The sequence below is a fragment of the Dipodomys spectabilis genome, unplaced genomic scaffold (genome assembly GCF_019054845.1).
Source record: "Dipodomys spectabilis isolate Male_0828 unplaced genomic scaffold, ASM1905484v1 ptg000017l, whole genome shotgun sequence".
Classification (NCBI taxonomy): domain Eukaryota; kingdom Metazoa; phylum Chordata; class Mammalia; order Rodentia; family Heteromyidae; genus Dipodomys; species Dipodomys spectabilis.
In genome coordinates this window covers 8,305,833-8,321,258 of record NW_024870694.1, presented here as the reverse complement: position 1 = coordinate 8,321,258, position 15,426 = coordinate 8,305,833, and the positions used below count along the sequence as shown (strand labels likewise).

Sequence of the window (15,426 nt, the reverse complement as noted above, 5' to 3'; positions counted from 1 at the left end):
GTCATAGGTTGTTGTAATTATTGGTCTTTACATATATTCTATAATATTTTTGTTGGTATAATCTTCTATTATCAGGCTCTTTTTTATCCTCTTGGTTCAAAAAACATCTGTGAGCATCCCAGGGTGTACTATATAGAAGAAAAAATATTGTAGCTAAGGAAATACTGATCCCACACACATTTTCAGATTTGTGCCCTTGAAAACATCATGTAAGCTAGCACTCAGTTTCCACATCTGTAAAATATGAACACTTTCCTGGCATAAAGCAAAGAATAAAGACAGAAATGAAATTATTAATGTGAAATGATTTTTCATTTCATATTACATTCAGCAGCGCATCTGAGGCAACAATTCACATAGGAGTTAGGTAATGTTTACAGGTCATTTTCTGCTTTAACATTCTATATGTTCTTCAACATTCACAGAGTACCCCTATACCCATAGGACTTCAGAGAAAATTGAGTTGAGAGAAATGAAGCACTGGAAGAATACTGTTGTTTGGGATTTAAGAGTTAAGAATTCAGCTGAGTCTTGGCTTAGGAGGCAACTAAAAATTAAGACCTATTACTTCATCAGGACAAGGAAACTTAGATATGTCCAAATCAGGAGAGTAAATTGGAGCAACTGAAGATGGATGTCAACAAATGATGATACAATTAAGTTGGCCATCTGGGCTTTGTTCTCCTATAGGCTAGGAAGCAGTTTATAGATGACTGGGTCTTGAGGTCGTATCTACAATAAAGCCATGTAATTTCCTTAGGACAACTGTAGATGACTGCTCACTGGAGAGGCACAGCTATTTCGGTAACACCAGACATAGGAAGAAATTCTCAGCTCATCAGATAATATCAGGGCACTTGTCAAAACCCCAGAGTTCTTTGGTTCTAAAAATTCATGATATTATACATGGTCATCCTTCATGAGTTTATAAACCGTGTGCGCGTGCCATATGTCATCTTAAATATCTTTTAGACAAAAAGACGGTACTTGTCCTTTTGATTGCCATCTTTTGGATAGACTCTAACTCCTTTCTAACTTTGATATGTCACCAGACTATTGTGGTAGACATAGTATTCTCCTTAGAAGTATAAGATCAGGAAAATATATATTTTTTCTTGGTTTTGAATGCCTATTTGATCATATGCAAATCTGGCCAGCATCTGGCCCAAAGAAGCAATCAAGTGTCTTATAAATGTGTTTGAGCAGATTCTCTCTTAAATGCACTGCTTTGCAGGAATGTGTATGGAAATTCACTCATTTTTATTTCCATTAAGTCATTTTTTTTCACATCTTCTTGAATTATCTAATAGATATGAGGTCATCTTTACCAGAGTAGTAATTTTCCTGGAAGCAATCAAAGCATTATGTGGGGTCTGGAGAGTAATCTGAGGGGCACGTGGGTGGTCCAAGAACCTGGAATGTGTGCTGTGCTGCAATCAGTAGAATGATTTCTTTCAAGGCCCACCATCTCTCTCGCATATGCTGTCTACCTTAGACATAAAGTCCTATGAAATCCCTCAAAAAGAAAATCAGCTGCATTAAACAATTTTCCTTCCTCAAGTACTTAATGATAAATTTCAGTCTAGTGTGTGTGCTTTCCAAGATCTAGTTTAATATTATTTTGGCACAACTACACTTAAGATTATCATGGCCATAATGTCAAATCTAGAGTTCCAACAACAGAGCTATATCATAGTATATTACTGCCTTCTCCCTTTCTGTCTCCACTAAATGGCATTACAATTAAGGTCTTTCTTTTTTTTTCTTTTTTTTTTTTTTTGAGAGTATATTCAAAAGAGAAACTCGGAAGGGAGCATCTAAACTTAGTTTCACTGATCAATACTGACATCTAAATTAACTCTCTTTTTCTAAGTGTCAACAGCTTCCAAATCAATATTTCCTGCTCCACCAATTTCCATCAAACAAAAATGTGTTCTCTGAAACGGGATCAGATGAATCACTAAAGAAAGCACCTGTCCTGACAAGGAAAACAAGTCTGTCTAATGAGGCATGGTGGCTTAACCAAGCAGCAGTCCCTTGGCATCTCAAAGGGCTGCTGTCATTTGTGACGACCTTTGTAGGTCTTTGGACTTGAGATATTTTATGTAGTTTTGAATTACAAGATGGACTATGGGTCCATCTTGCCATGTGAGAAGGCACTGTCCCATACAAATGAGAATGTGTATCGCTTTAGTTAACCCAGGATCATTTATATATAGTCTCGTTCTCCATTTGACAAACCTCCTATCATCCTTACCCCTCACCTTATACAGAATCTATACTAATTAGAGAGTTGACTCTACTATTTATACAGAAACAACAACAACCACCACCACCCAAAACTAAAAACAGAAAATCTATGTACTTAAATTCAAAGTCAAGTAGCAATGATTTTTGTTTTGTTTTGTTCAGATGGCCATTCCTATTAAGTGCTATTGAAGGAAATACCAGACATGACAGCAGAGGAAGACTCTGATGACCTGCTGGAGTCCTGCTGAGAGAGTGGCAGGTGCTGCCCCTTTGTGGATCCAAGGCCAACCCTGTCTGTCTTCTCAGGTGTGGTGCTAGAAGTACCTGAGAAAACCTCAGAGCACTGGTGGGCTTCTCTCTATTGCTTCCTCAAGCCCAAAATGGTATGGGACCCTGGAGAGGCAAACCTTAGATGTAGGATACACAGTCTCAAATTACAGCTAATTATTCAAGAAGCCCTGGAAAGCACTAATTCTAGGTTACTTCATTTCCCTAATTTGTAGAGTAAGCATAGAATCACTTTCTCCCATGGGTCTATTCTCTGTCATATTCATTTTCTCTCCCCTTATCTCATTTCTTGTCTGTGCCTCATCTTAAGTCAGAAAGCACATCTCAAATGATAAGGAAGTACTTTCATTACTGTTAAAAGTTCCACACTTTGTATACTCATTATTGTTCTCTGCCTGCTAGGAATTCCACGATGTCTTCATGACTAATAGTTCTCTCTGGAGGTTCTGGCATGATCCCAATGTCATTAAGCAGAGAACCCTTGGATGGCAGCTTTGTAATCCTATCTAGTGTGTGGCTCAGCACTCTTATAAACAGTGAATATAGACCTTCAGCATGCTATCTGTGTGTGTGTGTGTGTGTGTATGTGTGTGTGTTTTTGTGTGAGAACCTGCATATACATGCATGTTCTGGTTGAGCACTGATTGGAAAAATAATGGGGAAGATAACTGTTCAATATGACAAATTCTAGCATAGAATTAGCAAGGGAGTGTGAATGTGATTTAGCAATAGTTAAATAAAATATGACATTTTTGTCTCTTACACTAAGTTGGTAGATTAAATTTTATAAGCTTCAGCAGCTCCCATGCGTGTGAAAGAATATTGAAAGGTGGAAAGTGTTTCTCTGTTTAGGATTAATTTATGATGAAGATAGGGCTCTGCCTAGAGAAAGCAGAGGACAGTGTCACTTAGGAGAGCACAGAGCAAAGAACAGCAACTACCAAAGGGAAGTGTTAGCCACCTAGCAGGAGGTGCTCCTACATTCATAGAAGAAATTATCTGTTCTTTCCTCATTGTGGCCATGTGTATTGACCCTTCTAGGTTTCAGTGGCCTCATCTGTAAAGTAGGAACTGTGTCTGTTTCAGTGGTTGTGAGGGTTGATGGTAAAGGAAAAGGCATAATTACAAATGTGCCACTATTCATTATGTCTATACTCTTGGGGGTCTGAGTATGTCCTCCAGTAAAACATTTAATATAAGGCCTTCTGAAGATAAGAATTCTTGTATCCTTTTTTAAAATCAATTTTTAAATGGTAAGAAAAGGGTTTTCTAGGAATCACCCATGTGTTGGAAATAGTATTGGTAATTGGTACTATTTAATCACTACTTTATGTGTCAGGAGCTGGTACCCTAGTACCTTAAATCTATAATAAACAAATCTACCTGGTTTTGCAGCCAGAATCTGTTTATGGATAAAATGATTTGTATTTCCCTTGGGTGATATGTCAGAACTGAACAAAGATATAAAGAGAATTTAGTGTCTGGGGACAATTTGGAAAAGCTCTGGAATATTCTCCTTGCAATATAATGTGTGAGATTACAGTTTGAGCTACTTCTGCACTGGATCTATTTATTATAGCAGGCAAACTTTCAGAAATTGGTCCTACTAATCCTTATATCCTATGTTTTCTAAGGCCTGGTTTCTTCAAGGACACATCTGTAGCTCTGTGCTCCTCACTCCTCAGCAAGAGCAGGGCCAAGCCAGGCTCACCTGTTTGACTTCAGCTTGGAGGTGCCGCAGCTGGAGACACTGTTCTAGCCGCTTATGGGTCTGCTCTGCATTCAGCTCCAATTCATGTTGCTTTTCGTGGAGAAACTCCAGTAGCTCTTGTACTTGGGCCGCAAGGTCAATGTCTTTTTCACAGATTAACTCAATTCCTAGTTTAAAAATGTAAACAATTAAAATCCAGGTAGTACTGTGAAGTCAACATTTTCCTAGTATGCACAAGAAAACTGGAATTTGGAAGCAGCCATTATCAGACCCTTCTAACCTCTAGAATGGATTCCTCACCACAATAGATCCTATTTAGGATGCTCAGACCACACCATCTCTTTTGGGTAAAATGATCCATAGGAATTACTTTTCAACAGAGGATTAAGTTCTTATTATCAACAGGAGTTAGAAAGTTGGTCCTCTAGAAGCCAAACCTTAGACAATAACCATCAGTTTCTACTTGGGGGATTTTCCAAAACTCAGAATATTCAAAGGCAAACCTTTGGATCATGTTGGAAATTATAAAACCAGACCCAAAGAGGACCCTGTCTCAAACTTCTGCAAAAGACACAGTTTCTTTTTTCTTTTCCTTTATCTTTTTATAGTGGCACTAGACTTGAACTCATGGCTTTAAGCTCTCAGTTTTCATGGCTCTAACACTTGAGCTTGGCTAGGCTGACTTTGAGTTTTGATTTTCAGATCTCAGCCTCCTGAATAACTAGGATTATAGGCAGAAGCTACTGGCACCCAGCATATATTTTCTTTTGACTGGTCATATATAATTTTTTATTAGATGGGAAATGTATTATTATGTCAGTATCCAGTTAGTGATGATTTTTATTAGCCAATTTACATCCCTTAAAAAAAGCAATTCATTAGAAATACATACTAAATTGGGCACTGGTAGCTCATGCTTATAATCCTAGTTACTTAGGAGGCTGAGATCTGTAGCCAGTTCCAAGAGACTCTTATTTTTCAGCAGTGGAGGTGTAGCTCAAGTGGTAGTTGTATCATCCCTGAACAAAAAAAAATGTAAGCTAAGAAGGAGAGATCGTGATTTCAGGCTCCAGTACCATAAAAAAAAATGCATGCTGCACATTGAATAAACATACCTCAGCAATATCACAGGGATATTGGCTGCTCATCCATTCAGAAAAACTATCATATTTAAGTTTTTAACCACACAGAGGGCTTGCTGATTGTTTTACTAGTTCAAAGCAAGAAGTCCTGTCAACCACTAACCAGTGTTTCCAACATTAATAAACATCCAACTTGAAAAGGGAGCCCTGAGTCAATATCTGCTAGCCATAACCTGTGGCTCATTCCTTGTCCACCTTCCTGTCTTATTCTTTCTGTACACTTTCCTGACACACAAATGCAGACACACATACATTACTTCTGCTCATCACACCAATGTCTCCAAATGGAAAAGTTAAATTCTGAAATACAACAAAGAAACCGCCATGGTTATATCATGTACTTGTTTAGCATGCAAAGACAACAGGGAAAGTTTACTAGCTTTGACCCAATCCCGAGTTAGAATCCAAATTACTTTAATATTTCAGAAATTTCATTTTCCTTATATGTAAACTAAGATTTTCTATTCCTCAGCCTTGCTCATATTCTTAGCTTTGAGAAAAATCTAACTCTGGATTGCTGCCTTGCCCTGACCCCCCTCTGTCCAAATCCTTTCTTGGCTTCCCATCAAGTAACCTATGATCCGAGGCTGCTGTGGTTCTGTTAGAGACATGAAACAATAGGGACTTAACAAGGAAGGTTCAGACTCAAAAGCCCAGCAGTAAATTCCCAAGGACAGTGCACATCCATGAAGGTCAAACCCAAAGCAACCCACTAATATCAATATATAGCCATCTAAAAAACAGATCTCCTATAGCCTGGCATCGGTGGCTCACCTCTGTAATCCTAGCTACTCAGGAGGCTGAAATCTGAGGATCATGGTTCAAAGCCAGCCTGGGCAGGAAAGGCTACGAGACTCTTATCTCCAATAAACTCAGAAAAAATTCAGAAGTGGCACTGTGGCTCAAGTGGTAGAGTGCTGGCCTTGAGCACAAAGAAGCTCAGGGACAGCACCTAGGCCCAGAGTTCAAGCCCCATGATCAGAAAACAACAGCAACAAAACAAAACAGAAAAAACCACAACAAAACTAGATCTCCTTTGAGGGATGTCTACAATGCTCTGACTCACAGTATCAGAAACTCAGCCTTGCCACCCCCAGCACACCTGCAGCCTCCTCTGGGGGAGTATGAGGAAAGTCTGTATACACCAGGGGAAATTCAGTTCTAGGGGCAAAAATAGTATTTTATATAAGCACAATATGGAAGAGTGGGAAAAAATATTTCCTGGTGTTACATGATAATAATTTCAGTATCTTCTCATGTTTATTTTTTTCTGTGAGTTTCATAATTCCGAGTCCCAGCTCCTAAAATATCTGTGGAAGACAGAAAGAACGGCTTGTTCTTTTGGCAGCCAACCCCCTCTAGTTACTATTTTCAATTACCAGGAGGATGAGGTAGAACACCTCCTTGACCGAAATCAAAAGAAGAAGAAATGGAGAAATTACTGTCTCTGCTTGGCTGGGTATGGGATTTGACCCTTAGCTCCTATGTTTACTTTCCACAAACATAATTTAAAATCCATCTCTTCTGTACATCCAGTCTCTGTGTGGATTTGATTCAGCTCATCTTCACTCTGCAAGTGTCTCTAGTGTTTTAGAATGATAGGCTTAATTCAAGTGTCTTTTTGGGAAACTGCACCCCTGCCATACTGCATGTGAATGGCCACTCTAAGGTCAATAATTCACCAAGGAGGGTAGCCTTCCCTTCCTTCCCCAAGACTCAGGTCCTGACATCCTATCTATCTCTTTATATGTGGATGAACCTATGATATGCAAAAGATGATGATGGTACCCACCATGCCTTTGCCCTCCTCAATATCACATCATTGTTGACAAAGGGGATGAGAGAACATAAAGGCTAACTCAAGCCACATCCGGAAGAGAAAAGAAGCTCTCTCTTCCACTGCTCCTAATCACTTCGCTGAGTCCCAGATGCTAAAACCTGTGAGCTATGAAGTATCCATCCATCATTGGCAAGCAGAGTTTGCTTGTGTTGATATTTTTAGTCTCAATTTCATTCATCTCCCTGTCTTCCTTAGGGGTTTGCAGTGAGACAGAAAGACATGTGTATTCTTTCCATCAAGAACTGGATATATTTATAATGAAGCAGTTTATCAATCTTTAAAAAAAACAGTAATGAAGCTGGGTACCAGTGGCTCATGCCTGTAATCCTAACTACTCAGGAGGCGGAGATCTGAGGACTGTGGTTCAAAGCCAGCCTGGGTAGGAGAGTCTGTGAAACTCTTATCTCCAATCAATCACAGTAAAAGCTGAAAGTGGAGCTAAAGCTCAAGTGGTAGAACACTAACTAACCTTGTGCAACAGAAGCTCAGCGGTGACAATGCCTAGGCCCAGAGTTCAAGCCCCAGAACTGGCAAAGAAACAAAAAAAAAATCCCCACAAAAATAGTACTTTCTGATGTGCCTCTACAGTGTCCTGAGCCTATACTCCCAAGAAGTTGGTTTTTTATTCCATTCTTCATATTGTCATAGGGCCCATATTATCACAGGCCTCCAGATGCCAGGCTACTCTGTCCTATTTGTCTCTTTTCTTCTCGGTATAGTACTGTGCTTGATTCATATCACCCAACAGATTCCTGATCCATGGACAAAGAAGAGCCGGGGTTCTGTACAGTGGTATAGGGATTATCTGACTGCTTCATTAGTGACAGCTTAGCTTTGAGACTGCAACCTATTAACAATGACCTTTCCTAAGCATCAGTACCTTGGCTGTAAAATGGGAACCACAACAACTTCTTAGGGATGTTGTGAGGCCCAGCTAAGATATAGACTATATAGCACCCAACATCTAGTCAGCTCAAAATATCCATTTTTCCCCATTTTTTCTTTTCCTTGGAGAAAATAACAGTTGATTATTGATGGGACTTTTGAAAGGCTTACATAAATTAGAAATATAAAATCTACTGACAAGTGTTTATATACTTGCTTAATATGTATTATCATTATACACTATGGTGGTTGAAATATTGTTGGGCTAGTGTGCTCAATTCCAGCTCACAACAGATTCATACAGAATCTTTTGAAATCACCATGTCCTGGGCACATCCCAGAAGGTTTGATTGGGTCCAAGAACTCAGTAACTCTTAAAGCTCTTAAAGCAGATTCTAACACAGAACCAGGAGTGTGAAGCACTGGACAAGATGGCACTATGGATACAACCCAGGGAACAGTGATGTTCTCATGCCACACTCAGCTGTAGAGTGTTCTGCACTGGTATTTAGACTCAAGGCACAGCAAATACCAAGTGTTACTTTGCTTTCCTTGGTTGTGTTGTTGGGGGTACTACTTTATTATCCATTCATTCTTTCCTTTTTTGTGATAACTGGGGATGGAAGTCAAGGCCTGGCTCATGCTAAGCAGGCTACAGGCCAACTATAATACCAATTTTACTTTCTCAAGGAAAGAGGCAGTTCCTCTCAGGGTCAGATAGGGGTATTCCTGGCTATCTTGTCCATACCTATGACACATTTAAACTATTTCTAAGTATCTGCATCTGCTTCACATGGAGAATACTATCTTTTCTCTTTTCTTCTTCCCTCCTACTTTTCTTTCTGTGTCATTCCACATATACAACACCCAGGTCAGAAATTACAAAGTTCTTTAATCAGGTTTTTAGATCAGTTTTTCTCAACTGTGGCTGTACCTTATAATCACCCGGGAAGTTAAAAAAAAAACCACCAAAACAAACCTGGGCCCACTCCAAACTAATTAAGGCAGAATTCCTGTGGGGCAAGGCTCACTCACTGGTATTTTTAAGAAGTTTCCCAGTTGATTCTAAGTGTGCAGCCAGGTTTGGAATTACTGCTTTACAATGAGACTTTTCCTTCCTTTCAGCTCCCTGGTAGCCTGAGTTGTTTCCATTTTGAAATACACAGGCTTTTCCTATCATTTCCTTTTACAATGTAAATAAAATTATTTGTGGTCCATTATTTTTGCCTACATCTGTTCCACCCACACTGATGTTCACTCCTGATTAATTCAGCACATGTTATTACTGACAACTTGCTATGCGTAAGACATAACCATTCTGCTAGAGGCTGGAGTGTTGAGAAACTGTCCTTGGGCTGCTGGAGAAGCTACAGGAACTCAACCCCAAAAGTCTGCTTGCAGTGTGGGCTAGAATTCAAGAATTAAACAGCAGTTGTTAGGCTTTACTGCATTCTTTCCATGCTTATGTATGATCTCACTGCATTTTTGCAATGACCCCATGTGACGGGTCATCCGAAGTCATCACTCTCTTAAAGGGATAGTTTTAGAAAGATTGGGTAGCATGCTTGAGGACACTCAGCAGGATGAGTGGCTGGGACTTCAGCCCAGGATTTCCTCTTGTTTCTTTGTTCTTGGCCTCCTTGAATAAGGACAAGGATTCTTGCCATGCCTTCAGTTCCAGCTTCTTGCTGGTTAACTGGAGATAATAAGAGTCTTTCAGAGTTGTCTGTCTGGGCTGTCTTCAAACCATGATGCTTAGATTTCTACCTTCTGACTATGATTGTAGGTGTGAGCCACTAGTCCGTAGCTAATAATGATTCTTGCAAAACATAATTTATCTTACAGTATTTCCAAAAGCTGGGATGGGTGTTTCCAAAGTCAGAATACTTGTGGTGGTCCTGGACTTGGAGTTCAGGCAGCATGTTTCTTCCCAGGAACACTTACCTCTTCCAAACTTGAAACTCAAGCAGATAATACTATAGTGAGGAGAGGACAGGAGCCAATTAAGATTTGCTCCTATGTGCCCAATTCCTAAGGTTGATATGGTCTTTGCTTCGGTTAAAATTGTTGGCATACCAGAGGCATTTAGTAGAGCCTAAATATTATTAGCTTCACACATGAAGCATATGGAAATTCCTTAGTGTTGACTACTAAAAAAAAAACCCAAAGCATAAACTTTTAGTTAATTTAGCAAAGAATGTTAAAAACCAACCAAAGCTTTAGTTTTTCTATTTGGCCTTTGTCTAGAACAATACGTTCTATTTTACCTTATTCCAAATACAGTTCATAAGACATGGTGAGTGCCTATTTATTATCTCAGTCCGTATTTATTACTGGAAGCCTTGCATTCTTCAGGGCCCACCGAGTGTCTACCCTTACCCTCTACCCTACCTACCCAGCTCCAGTTGCTACAAGCCCACAGTGAGATAGATGCCTTCTCATGGGACAGGTCATGCTCTGAGAGTGAGCTCCCTGAAGTACCTGGATCTGCTCCCTTTGAAGCCCCAGGGACTCTGCCAGACTGAACAGCCAGCTATGGTAGGAGTTGAGGGAACAGCCAGTTTCAGCAGAGAAGACTGAGGAGGCCAGCCAGACTGCTTTTAAAAAAGCTTATTTCAAGGATCCTGTGGGGGTGGGCAGCCCATCTGTTTGGGGGTACTTTCACCCACTCAGCCCTCATGGTTAAGGTGGACGCCAAGCACAGCCAACCCCCAGTCACAAGCAGTCCTCAGGGACTGCCAACCATCTTTCGATTGCCATGGATGCCTGGATCCTGGGACAGAAGTTGGCTTGCTTAGAGTTATGTCAGTCTCTCAGTGGTCTATTCAGAAGAATGAAGGGAAAGCATACTTCCACAGCCTCTCCGCCGAGCCTTTCTCCTAGTTCCTGGGTTTGCATGTTTTATGGCTCCCAGTCGTAGCTGGATAGCCAGATATAATGAGCATTATGAGGGTAGATGCAGAGCTAAACTCTTGAGTGCAGATGAGATTTTCAGTCTCAGAAAAGGGATTGCTGTTCCTCATCCCTTCTCCCTGTGAAGGTTCTGAAAAGGCATGCTTATGTGCTAGAACACTACTTCTCAAACTTCAATGCACAAATGATTTATCCAGAGATTTCGTTAACATGCAGATTCAGATTCATGGGTCTGAGACAAAGCTTGTGATTCTGCAATTCTAACTAGCTTTGAGTGATAGCAATGTTCCTGGTCCAGGGCTTACTCTGAGTGGCAAATAGAGCATCAGAAGTGTTTGTGGAAGTACAAATTGCAGGACTCTACTTCCAAGAGATTCTGGTATGATGGTGTCTCGAGGCATGTCCTTAAATTCGCATATCAAGAAAGTTCTAGGTGATGCTAGCCATACTTATCTGGGGACAAGTTGAAAGCCACTGTCCCAGATCATTTCATAGATGGCAGCTGTCGTGATTTAACTGATCAAAAGCAGTGACTCTCAGCCCTGGCTGTACAGTTGAATCACTAAAGGAGCCTTTTACTGATTCTTGCCTCAAGGGCATCAGCAAGTTAGAATATCAAGGCACGGTGCCTGAAGATTGTCATAAAAAAGGCTCCAAATAGACTGCAAGGTGAGTGAACCTTTCAGGGTTGTGGATAATACAGACTGCACACCTCAAAACCAGCGTGGTTGTAACACAGATAAGAATTCAAGGAAGGAGTGTGCTGAAAAAAGATTTATTAGATTCTCTCCTCTTTTGTTAGGAGTAAAGTTCCTTTGGATGCTGGTACAGTATTTACTTTTCAGGTGTTTAAAAGAGAAATAGTACTCTAAAGTAAAGTAGGATCAGTAAGATTCCCTTGATATGTTCATGATTCTAATATCTTTCAAGGTCATCAGGGACTTGGCCCAATTGTACTTCAAAGTGTTGATGGTCTCAGCCACAGTCTTCCTCAATGCAGAGAACAAGAGCCCTCTCATAACAAAGTCCTGCCTAGAAAAACCCGTGATAGGCTGGACTGGATGATAGAAATCCTGAATTCATCCAGATATGTGGGTTCATTCCTTCTCAACTAGCTGTCCTTAGGCATTACTTTGGCTCTCTCCATCAAAGACTATGTTGGCAGGCATATAGTAAGGGTTCATACATTTGTTGGCTAAATCTTGAGCAGGAAAAGAAGTGAAATGTTGGTATTCAGCCATGTTTTATCTTTGAGAAGTTACTAAGGTATATGATCTATCTATAAATTTTTATTATAACATTATTTAAACTCATCTATGGATCAATAATAAAAAAATTATTGAGGATTCCCTGAAAGCATGAGCCAGAGACCCAGGAGACCACCTTAAAGAAGAGGGCAAGGCAGAGGAGAGTGTGATGAGGCTGGTAGTGAGGGAATAGAGTTCAGCTCTACTCTGGAGTACAATTCCATAGATATCTGATTTAGGTTTGTTTCTCCAACCATCATTTTAAAAAATGATACTAATTTCCATTATTGGTGGTCCTATTTTCTCCATAGTATCCAGAGACCCTATCTCTAGTGCCACCTTACCCACAGCCTAAATGGGCAAACATGAAGAAGCCATTTCAACTTTCATCATATGGTTTCTTCTTTTTCTTTAAATTCACAAATAAAATTTTTCTTTTTTCTTCTTTGTATCTGTAGGAATAAAGTGAATGAGAATGAGAGACCACCCACCGGAAGCCTGGACCTCCATGATGTACTGGTGCAGATCCTGGCCCTGCTGGATGACCTCAAAGGTCATATTGTTCATGGCTAGCTTCCGTTCTGTATGGCGCTGCAGCCGCTGCTCTGCCAGGGTCAGATCCTCGGTGTTGAAGTCATTCATCTGCCGGAGCAAGTCCTCATTCCAGGCATCCAGTTCTGCTGTTACCTGTGAGGAACCACCATCATCAGGGCAAGCTCATCAGACCCATGAGAGGCTGCTAGGTTGAAATTTACTAACTCAGAGCCATAAAACCTCACATACCCCTCAGACAGTCTCTCCATTCTGCCTCTCTTTTACCCCTGGACTCTTATTTAAGGAACCTTGTCATGCACCCCCATGTACGTGTCTTTACATGTTCTCTCTGCTTTTCAAGGCCTATACCAATAGCAAAGAACTGACAGCAAACATTTATGCTCTGAACTAGGGTTTGTAAAATGTTTGTATACTCATTTTGTTCAGTCTCCACAATGACTCAGTGAGGCAAGCTGTATGGATTCTCCAAGCCTACCTTATAGAAGAGGAAGCTGATCCTTCAACATTCAAAGGAATTTCACTTTTAACTAAAGATAGAATAACTTGCCCCAAGTTTGCTCTGCTAATGAGGGGCAAAGCATCAGAAGTAGTTCAATTCTTCTACTGGCTACAAAGATTGTGTCTACCACCTCATAACTGTTGCTCATTAAAAATATCTCATTATTGGAGAGGTCTTTTAAGCTAAGCAGTGAGTTTATTTCAGAAATATAACTTGAGGGCTAGAGAAGCTTTGAGTATGCCCTAAGGTTACATAATTAATTAAGGTACTGGTGTACATCAAACCCAGCCGTCCCCATCTGTTTCCTGTGTTGTGTTGTGCAGGATTCTCTTCCTCTGTTTCCTGGGATTAGTGACCAACCAGGTATAAATGAAAGGCATCCCTCTAAACATTCAAGCACATTATGACCAATTGAAAAGTAATACTGATTCTAATGAAGACTGGAACATGTAATAAATGAAAACATCATTCCAACATGCAGTAATTAATTGTTTATTGTTCTACACCTTAACTCGGATGATTTTGCCTCCTATACTTTAAGTTCTCTGCAAATAAGGACTGAGTCTTATACTCCCCTTACAATAAACCATAGAATAGGAACTCAGAATTACTGAATTAAGTAATTCCATCCTGTATGTCAATCAAAATTTTTAGCTCTGTTTTCTCGTGCTATCCTCATGATGGCACATGAGGGCAACAGCATGAGTACTGTCAGCTTCTTTTCTGCAAAATGGAATTAATTTTTCCTAGTTTAGGTGTTTTTAGTATGCAGGTTTTCATTTCAGCTGACAGATAACATTACCTTAAACACTGCTGCTTTAGGGACATTAGCGGATACTGGGAAGTAAAAAAATCAGATTGAGGGGCGAGAGAGAAAATTATTCTTATATCCCAGCCACACTGGGGTTGGAAAGCCAAGCAATCCCTCACAAGAGTATGCTTGTCTGGGTACCAGGATTCCATTTGTTATCTAACAGTAAGGTCTTTCTTTAAGTAAGACAGAAACAGATGAAAATGTGTTAGCTTTCTTTGAGACAGTGATGGAGGAACTGTTATAATATTGCCCTCCACCTCCTGCCCCACATTTTTTTTTTCAGGTCAGTCCAGGAAACTATTTGAATGCAGCAGGAAAACCAAGTATCTACTTATTGTGGGGAGGCCTCAGGGAGTCTGGGAACTAACCGGTTATCAGGAAAAAAACAGGTTTCTTTGGAGCCCCATCATTAAGGATTATTTAATTCTTTAACACATAAAGGGGCTAAGCAGAGGAAAGTAAGACTGATATTTCATTGATATTTAAGAAATAATTTAAAAATAAAAAAGAAATAACTTATAGGACAGTTTATTCTAAGAGAGGCATATAAGCATATTTTTCCTTTCTACATTTAGAAAATAAAAGAGAATACACATATTTTAAGCATTCAGTTTCCTGAGTTTTGAGTTTATACATCCTTATAGCCAGTGCCCCAAACAAAGTATAGATGAGTGCTCTAGGAGTTAGAAATGGAAGTCTCACCAGGTCACACATTTCCACCCAGCAGTCTAGGCACATATATATCTCAGGTCCTTAGCTTAGGTGTTTTCATTCTGATGGGTCTCCTCCTAGCTGACAGGTGGCATCACCTTCCCTATTAGCAAACACTGAGACCCCATACTCAGACTCCTTTCCAGGTTTTGCTCTCATTAAACCAGGCACCACTTTCTGATTTCCATAATTATAGATGGAGTTTTGCCTATTCTTGGGTCTTATGTGACTGAGATGTTATTATGTGTACTTTTTATGTCTAGTTTCTTTGGTTCAATACTCTGTATTTAAGATTCATCCATGTAACTGGGTATATGAATAGTTTTTCCTTTGGCGTAGACAAACATACTCCATTGTGTAGATGCACCACGGTTTGTATCTCTACTATTCTGCTAACCAGCTTTTGGAGGTGCTTGGACTTAACCAATAGGTTGATGTGAAAATTCTTATGAGTCTTTATGTAGATATAGGTTTTCACTGCTCTTGAGTGATTACCTAATGCGTAGAACTGGAGAGTCATGGGCTAGGCCTATCTTTATAAGAACTGTCAATATGGTTATAATGTTTTATG

At 40.0% G+C, this 15,426-nt stretch overlaps 1 protein-coding gene across 2 annotated transcripts in view; it reads right to left on the bottom strand.

Annotated features, from left to right (window-relative positions):
- Positions 1–15,426, bottom strand: part of LOC122097505 (kalirin) — a 470,035-nt gene that overhangs the window by 82,709 nt on the left and 371,900 nt on the right. For both annotated transcript variants that reach the window (XM_042668072.1, XM_042668064.1), the window contains exons 14-15: positions 12,768–12,963; positions 4,250–4,416 (exon numbers count right to left, since the gene is read on the bottom strand). In XM_042668072.1, the coding sequence (XP_042524006.1) occupies positions 4,250–4,416; positions 12,768–12,963 (363 nt within the window). The remainder of the gene's footprint in view (positions 1–4,249; positions 4,417–12,767; positions 12,964–15,426) is intronic.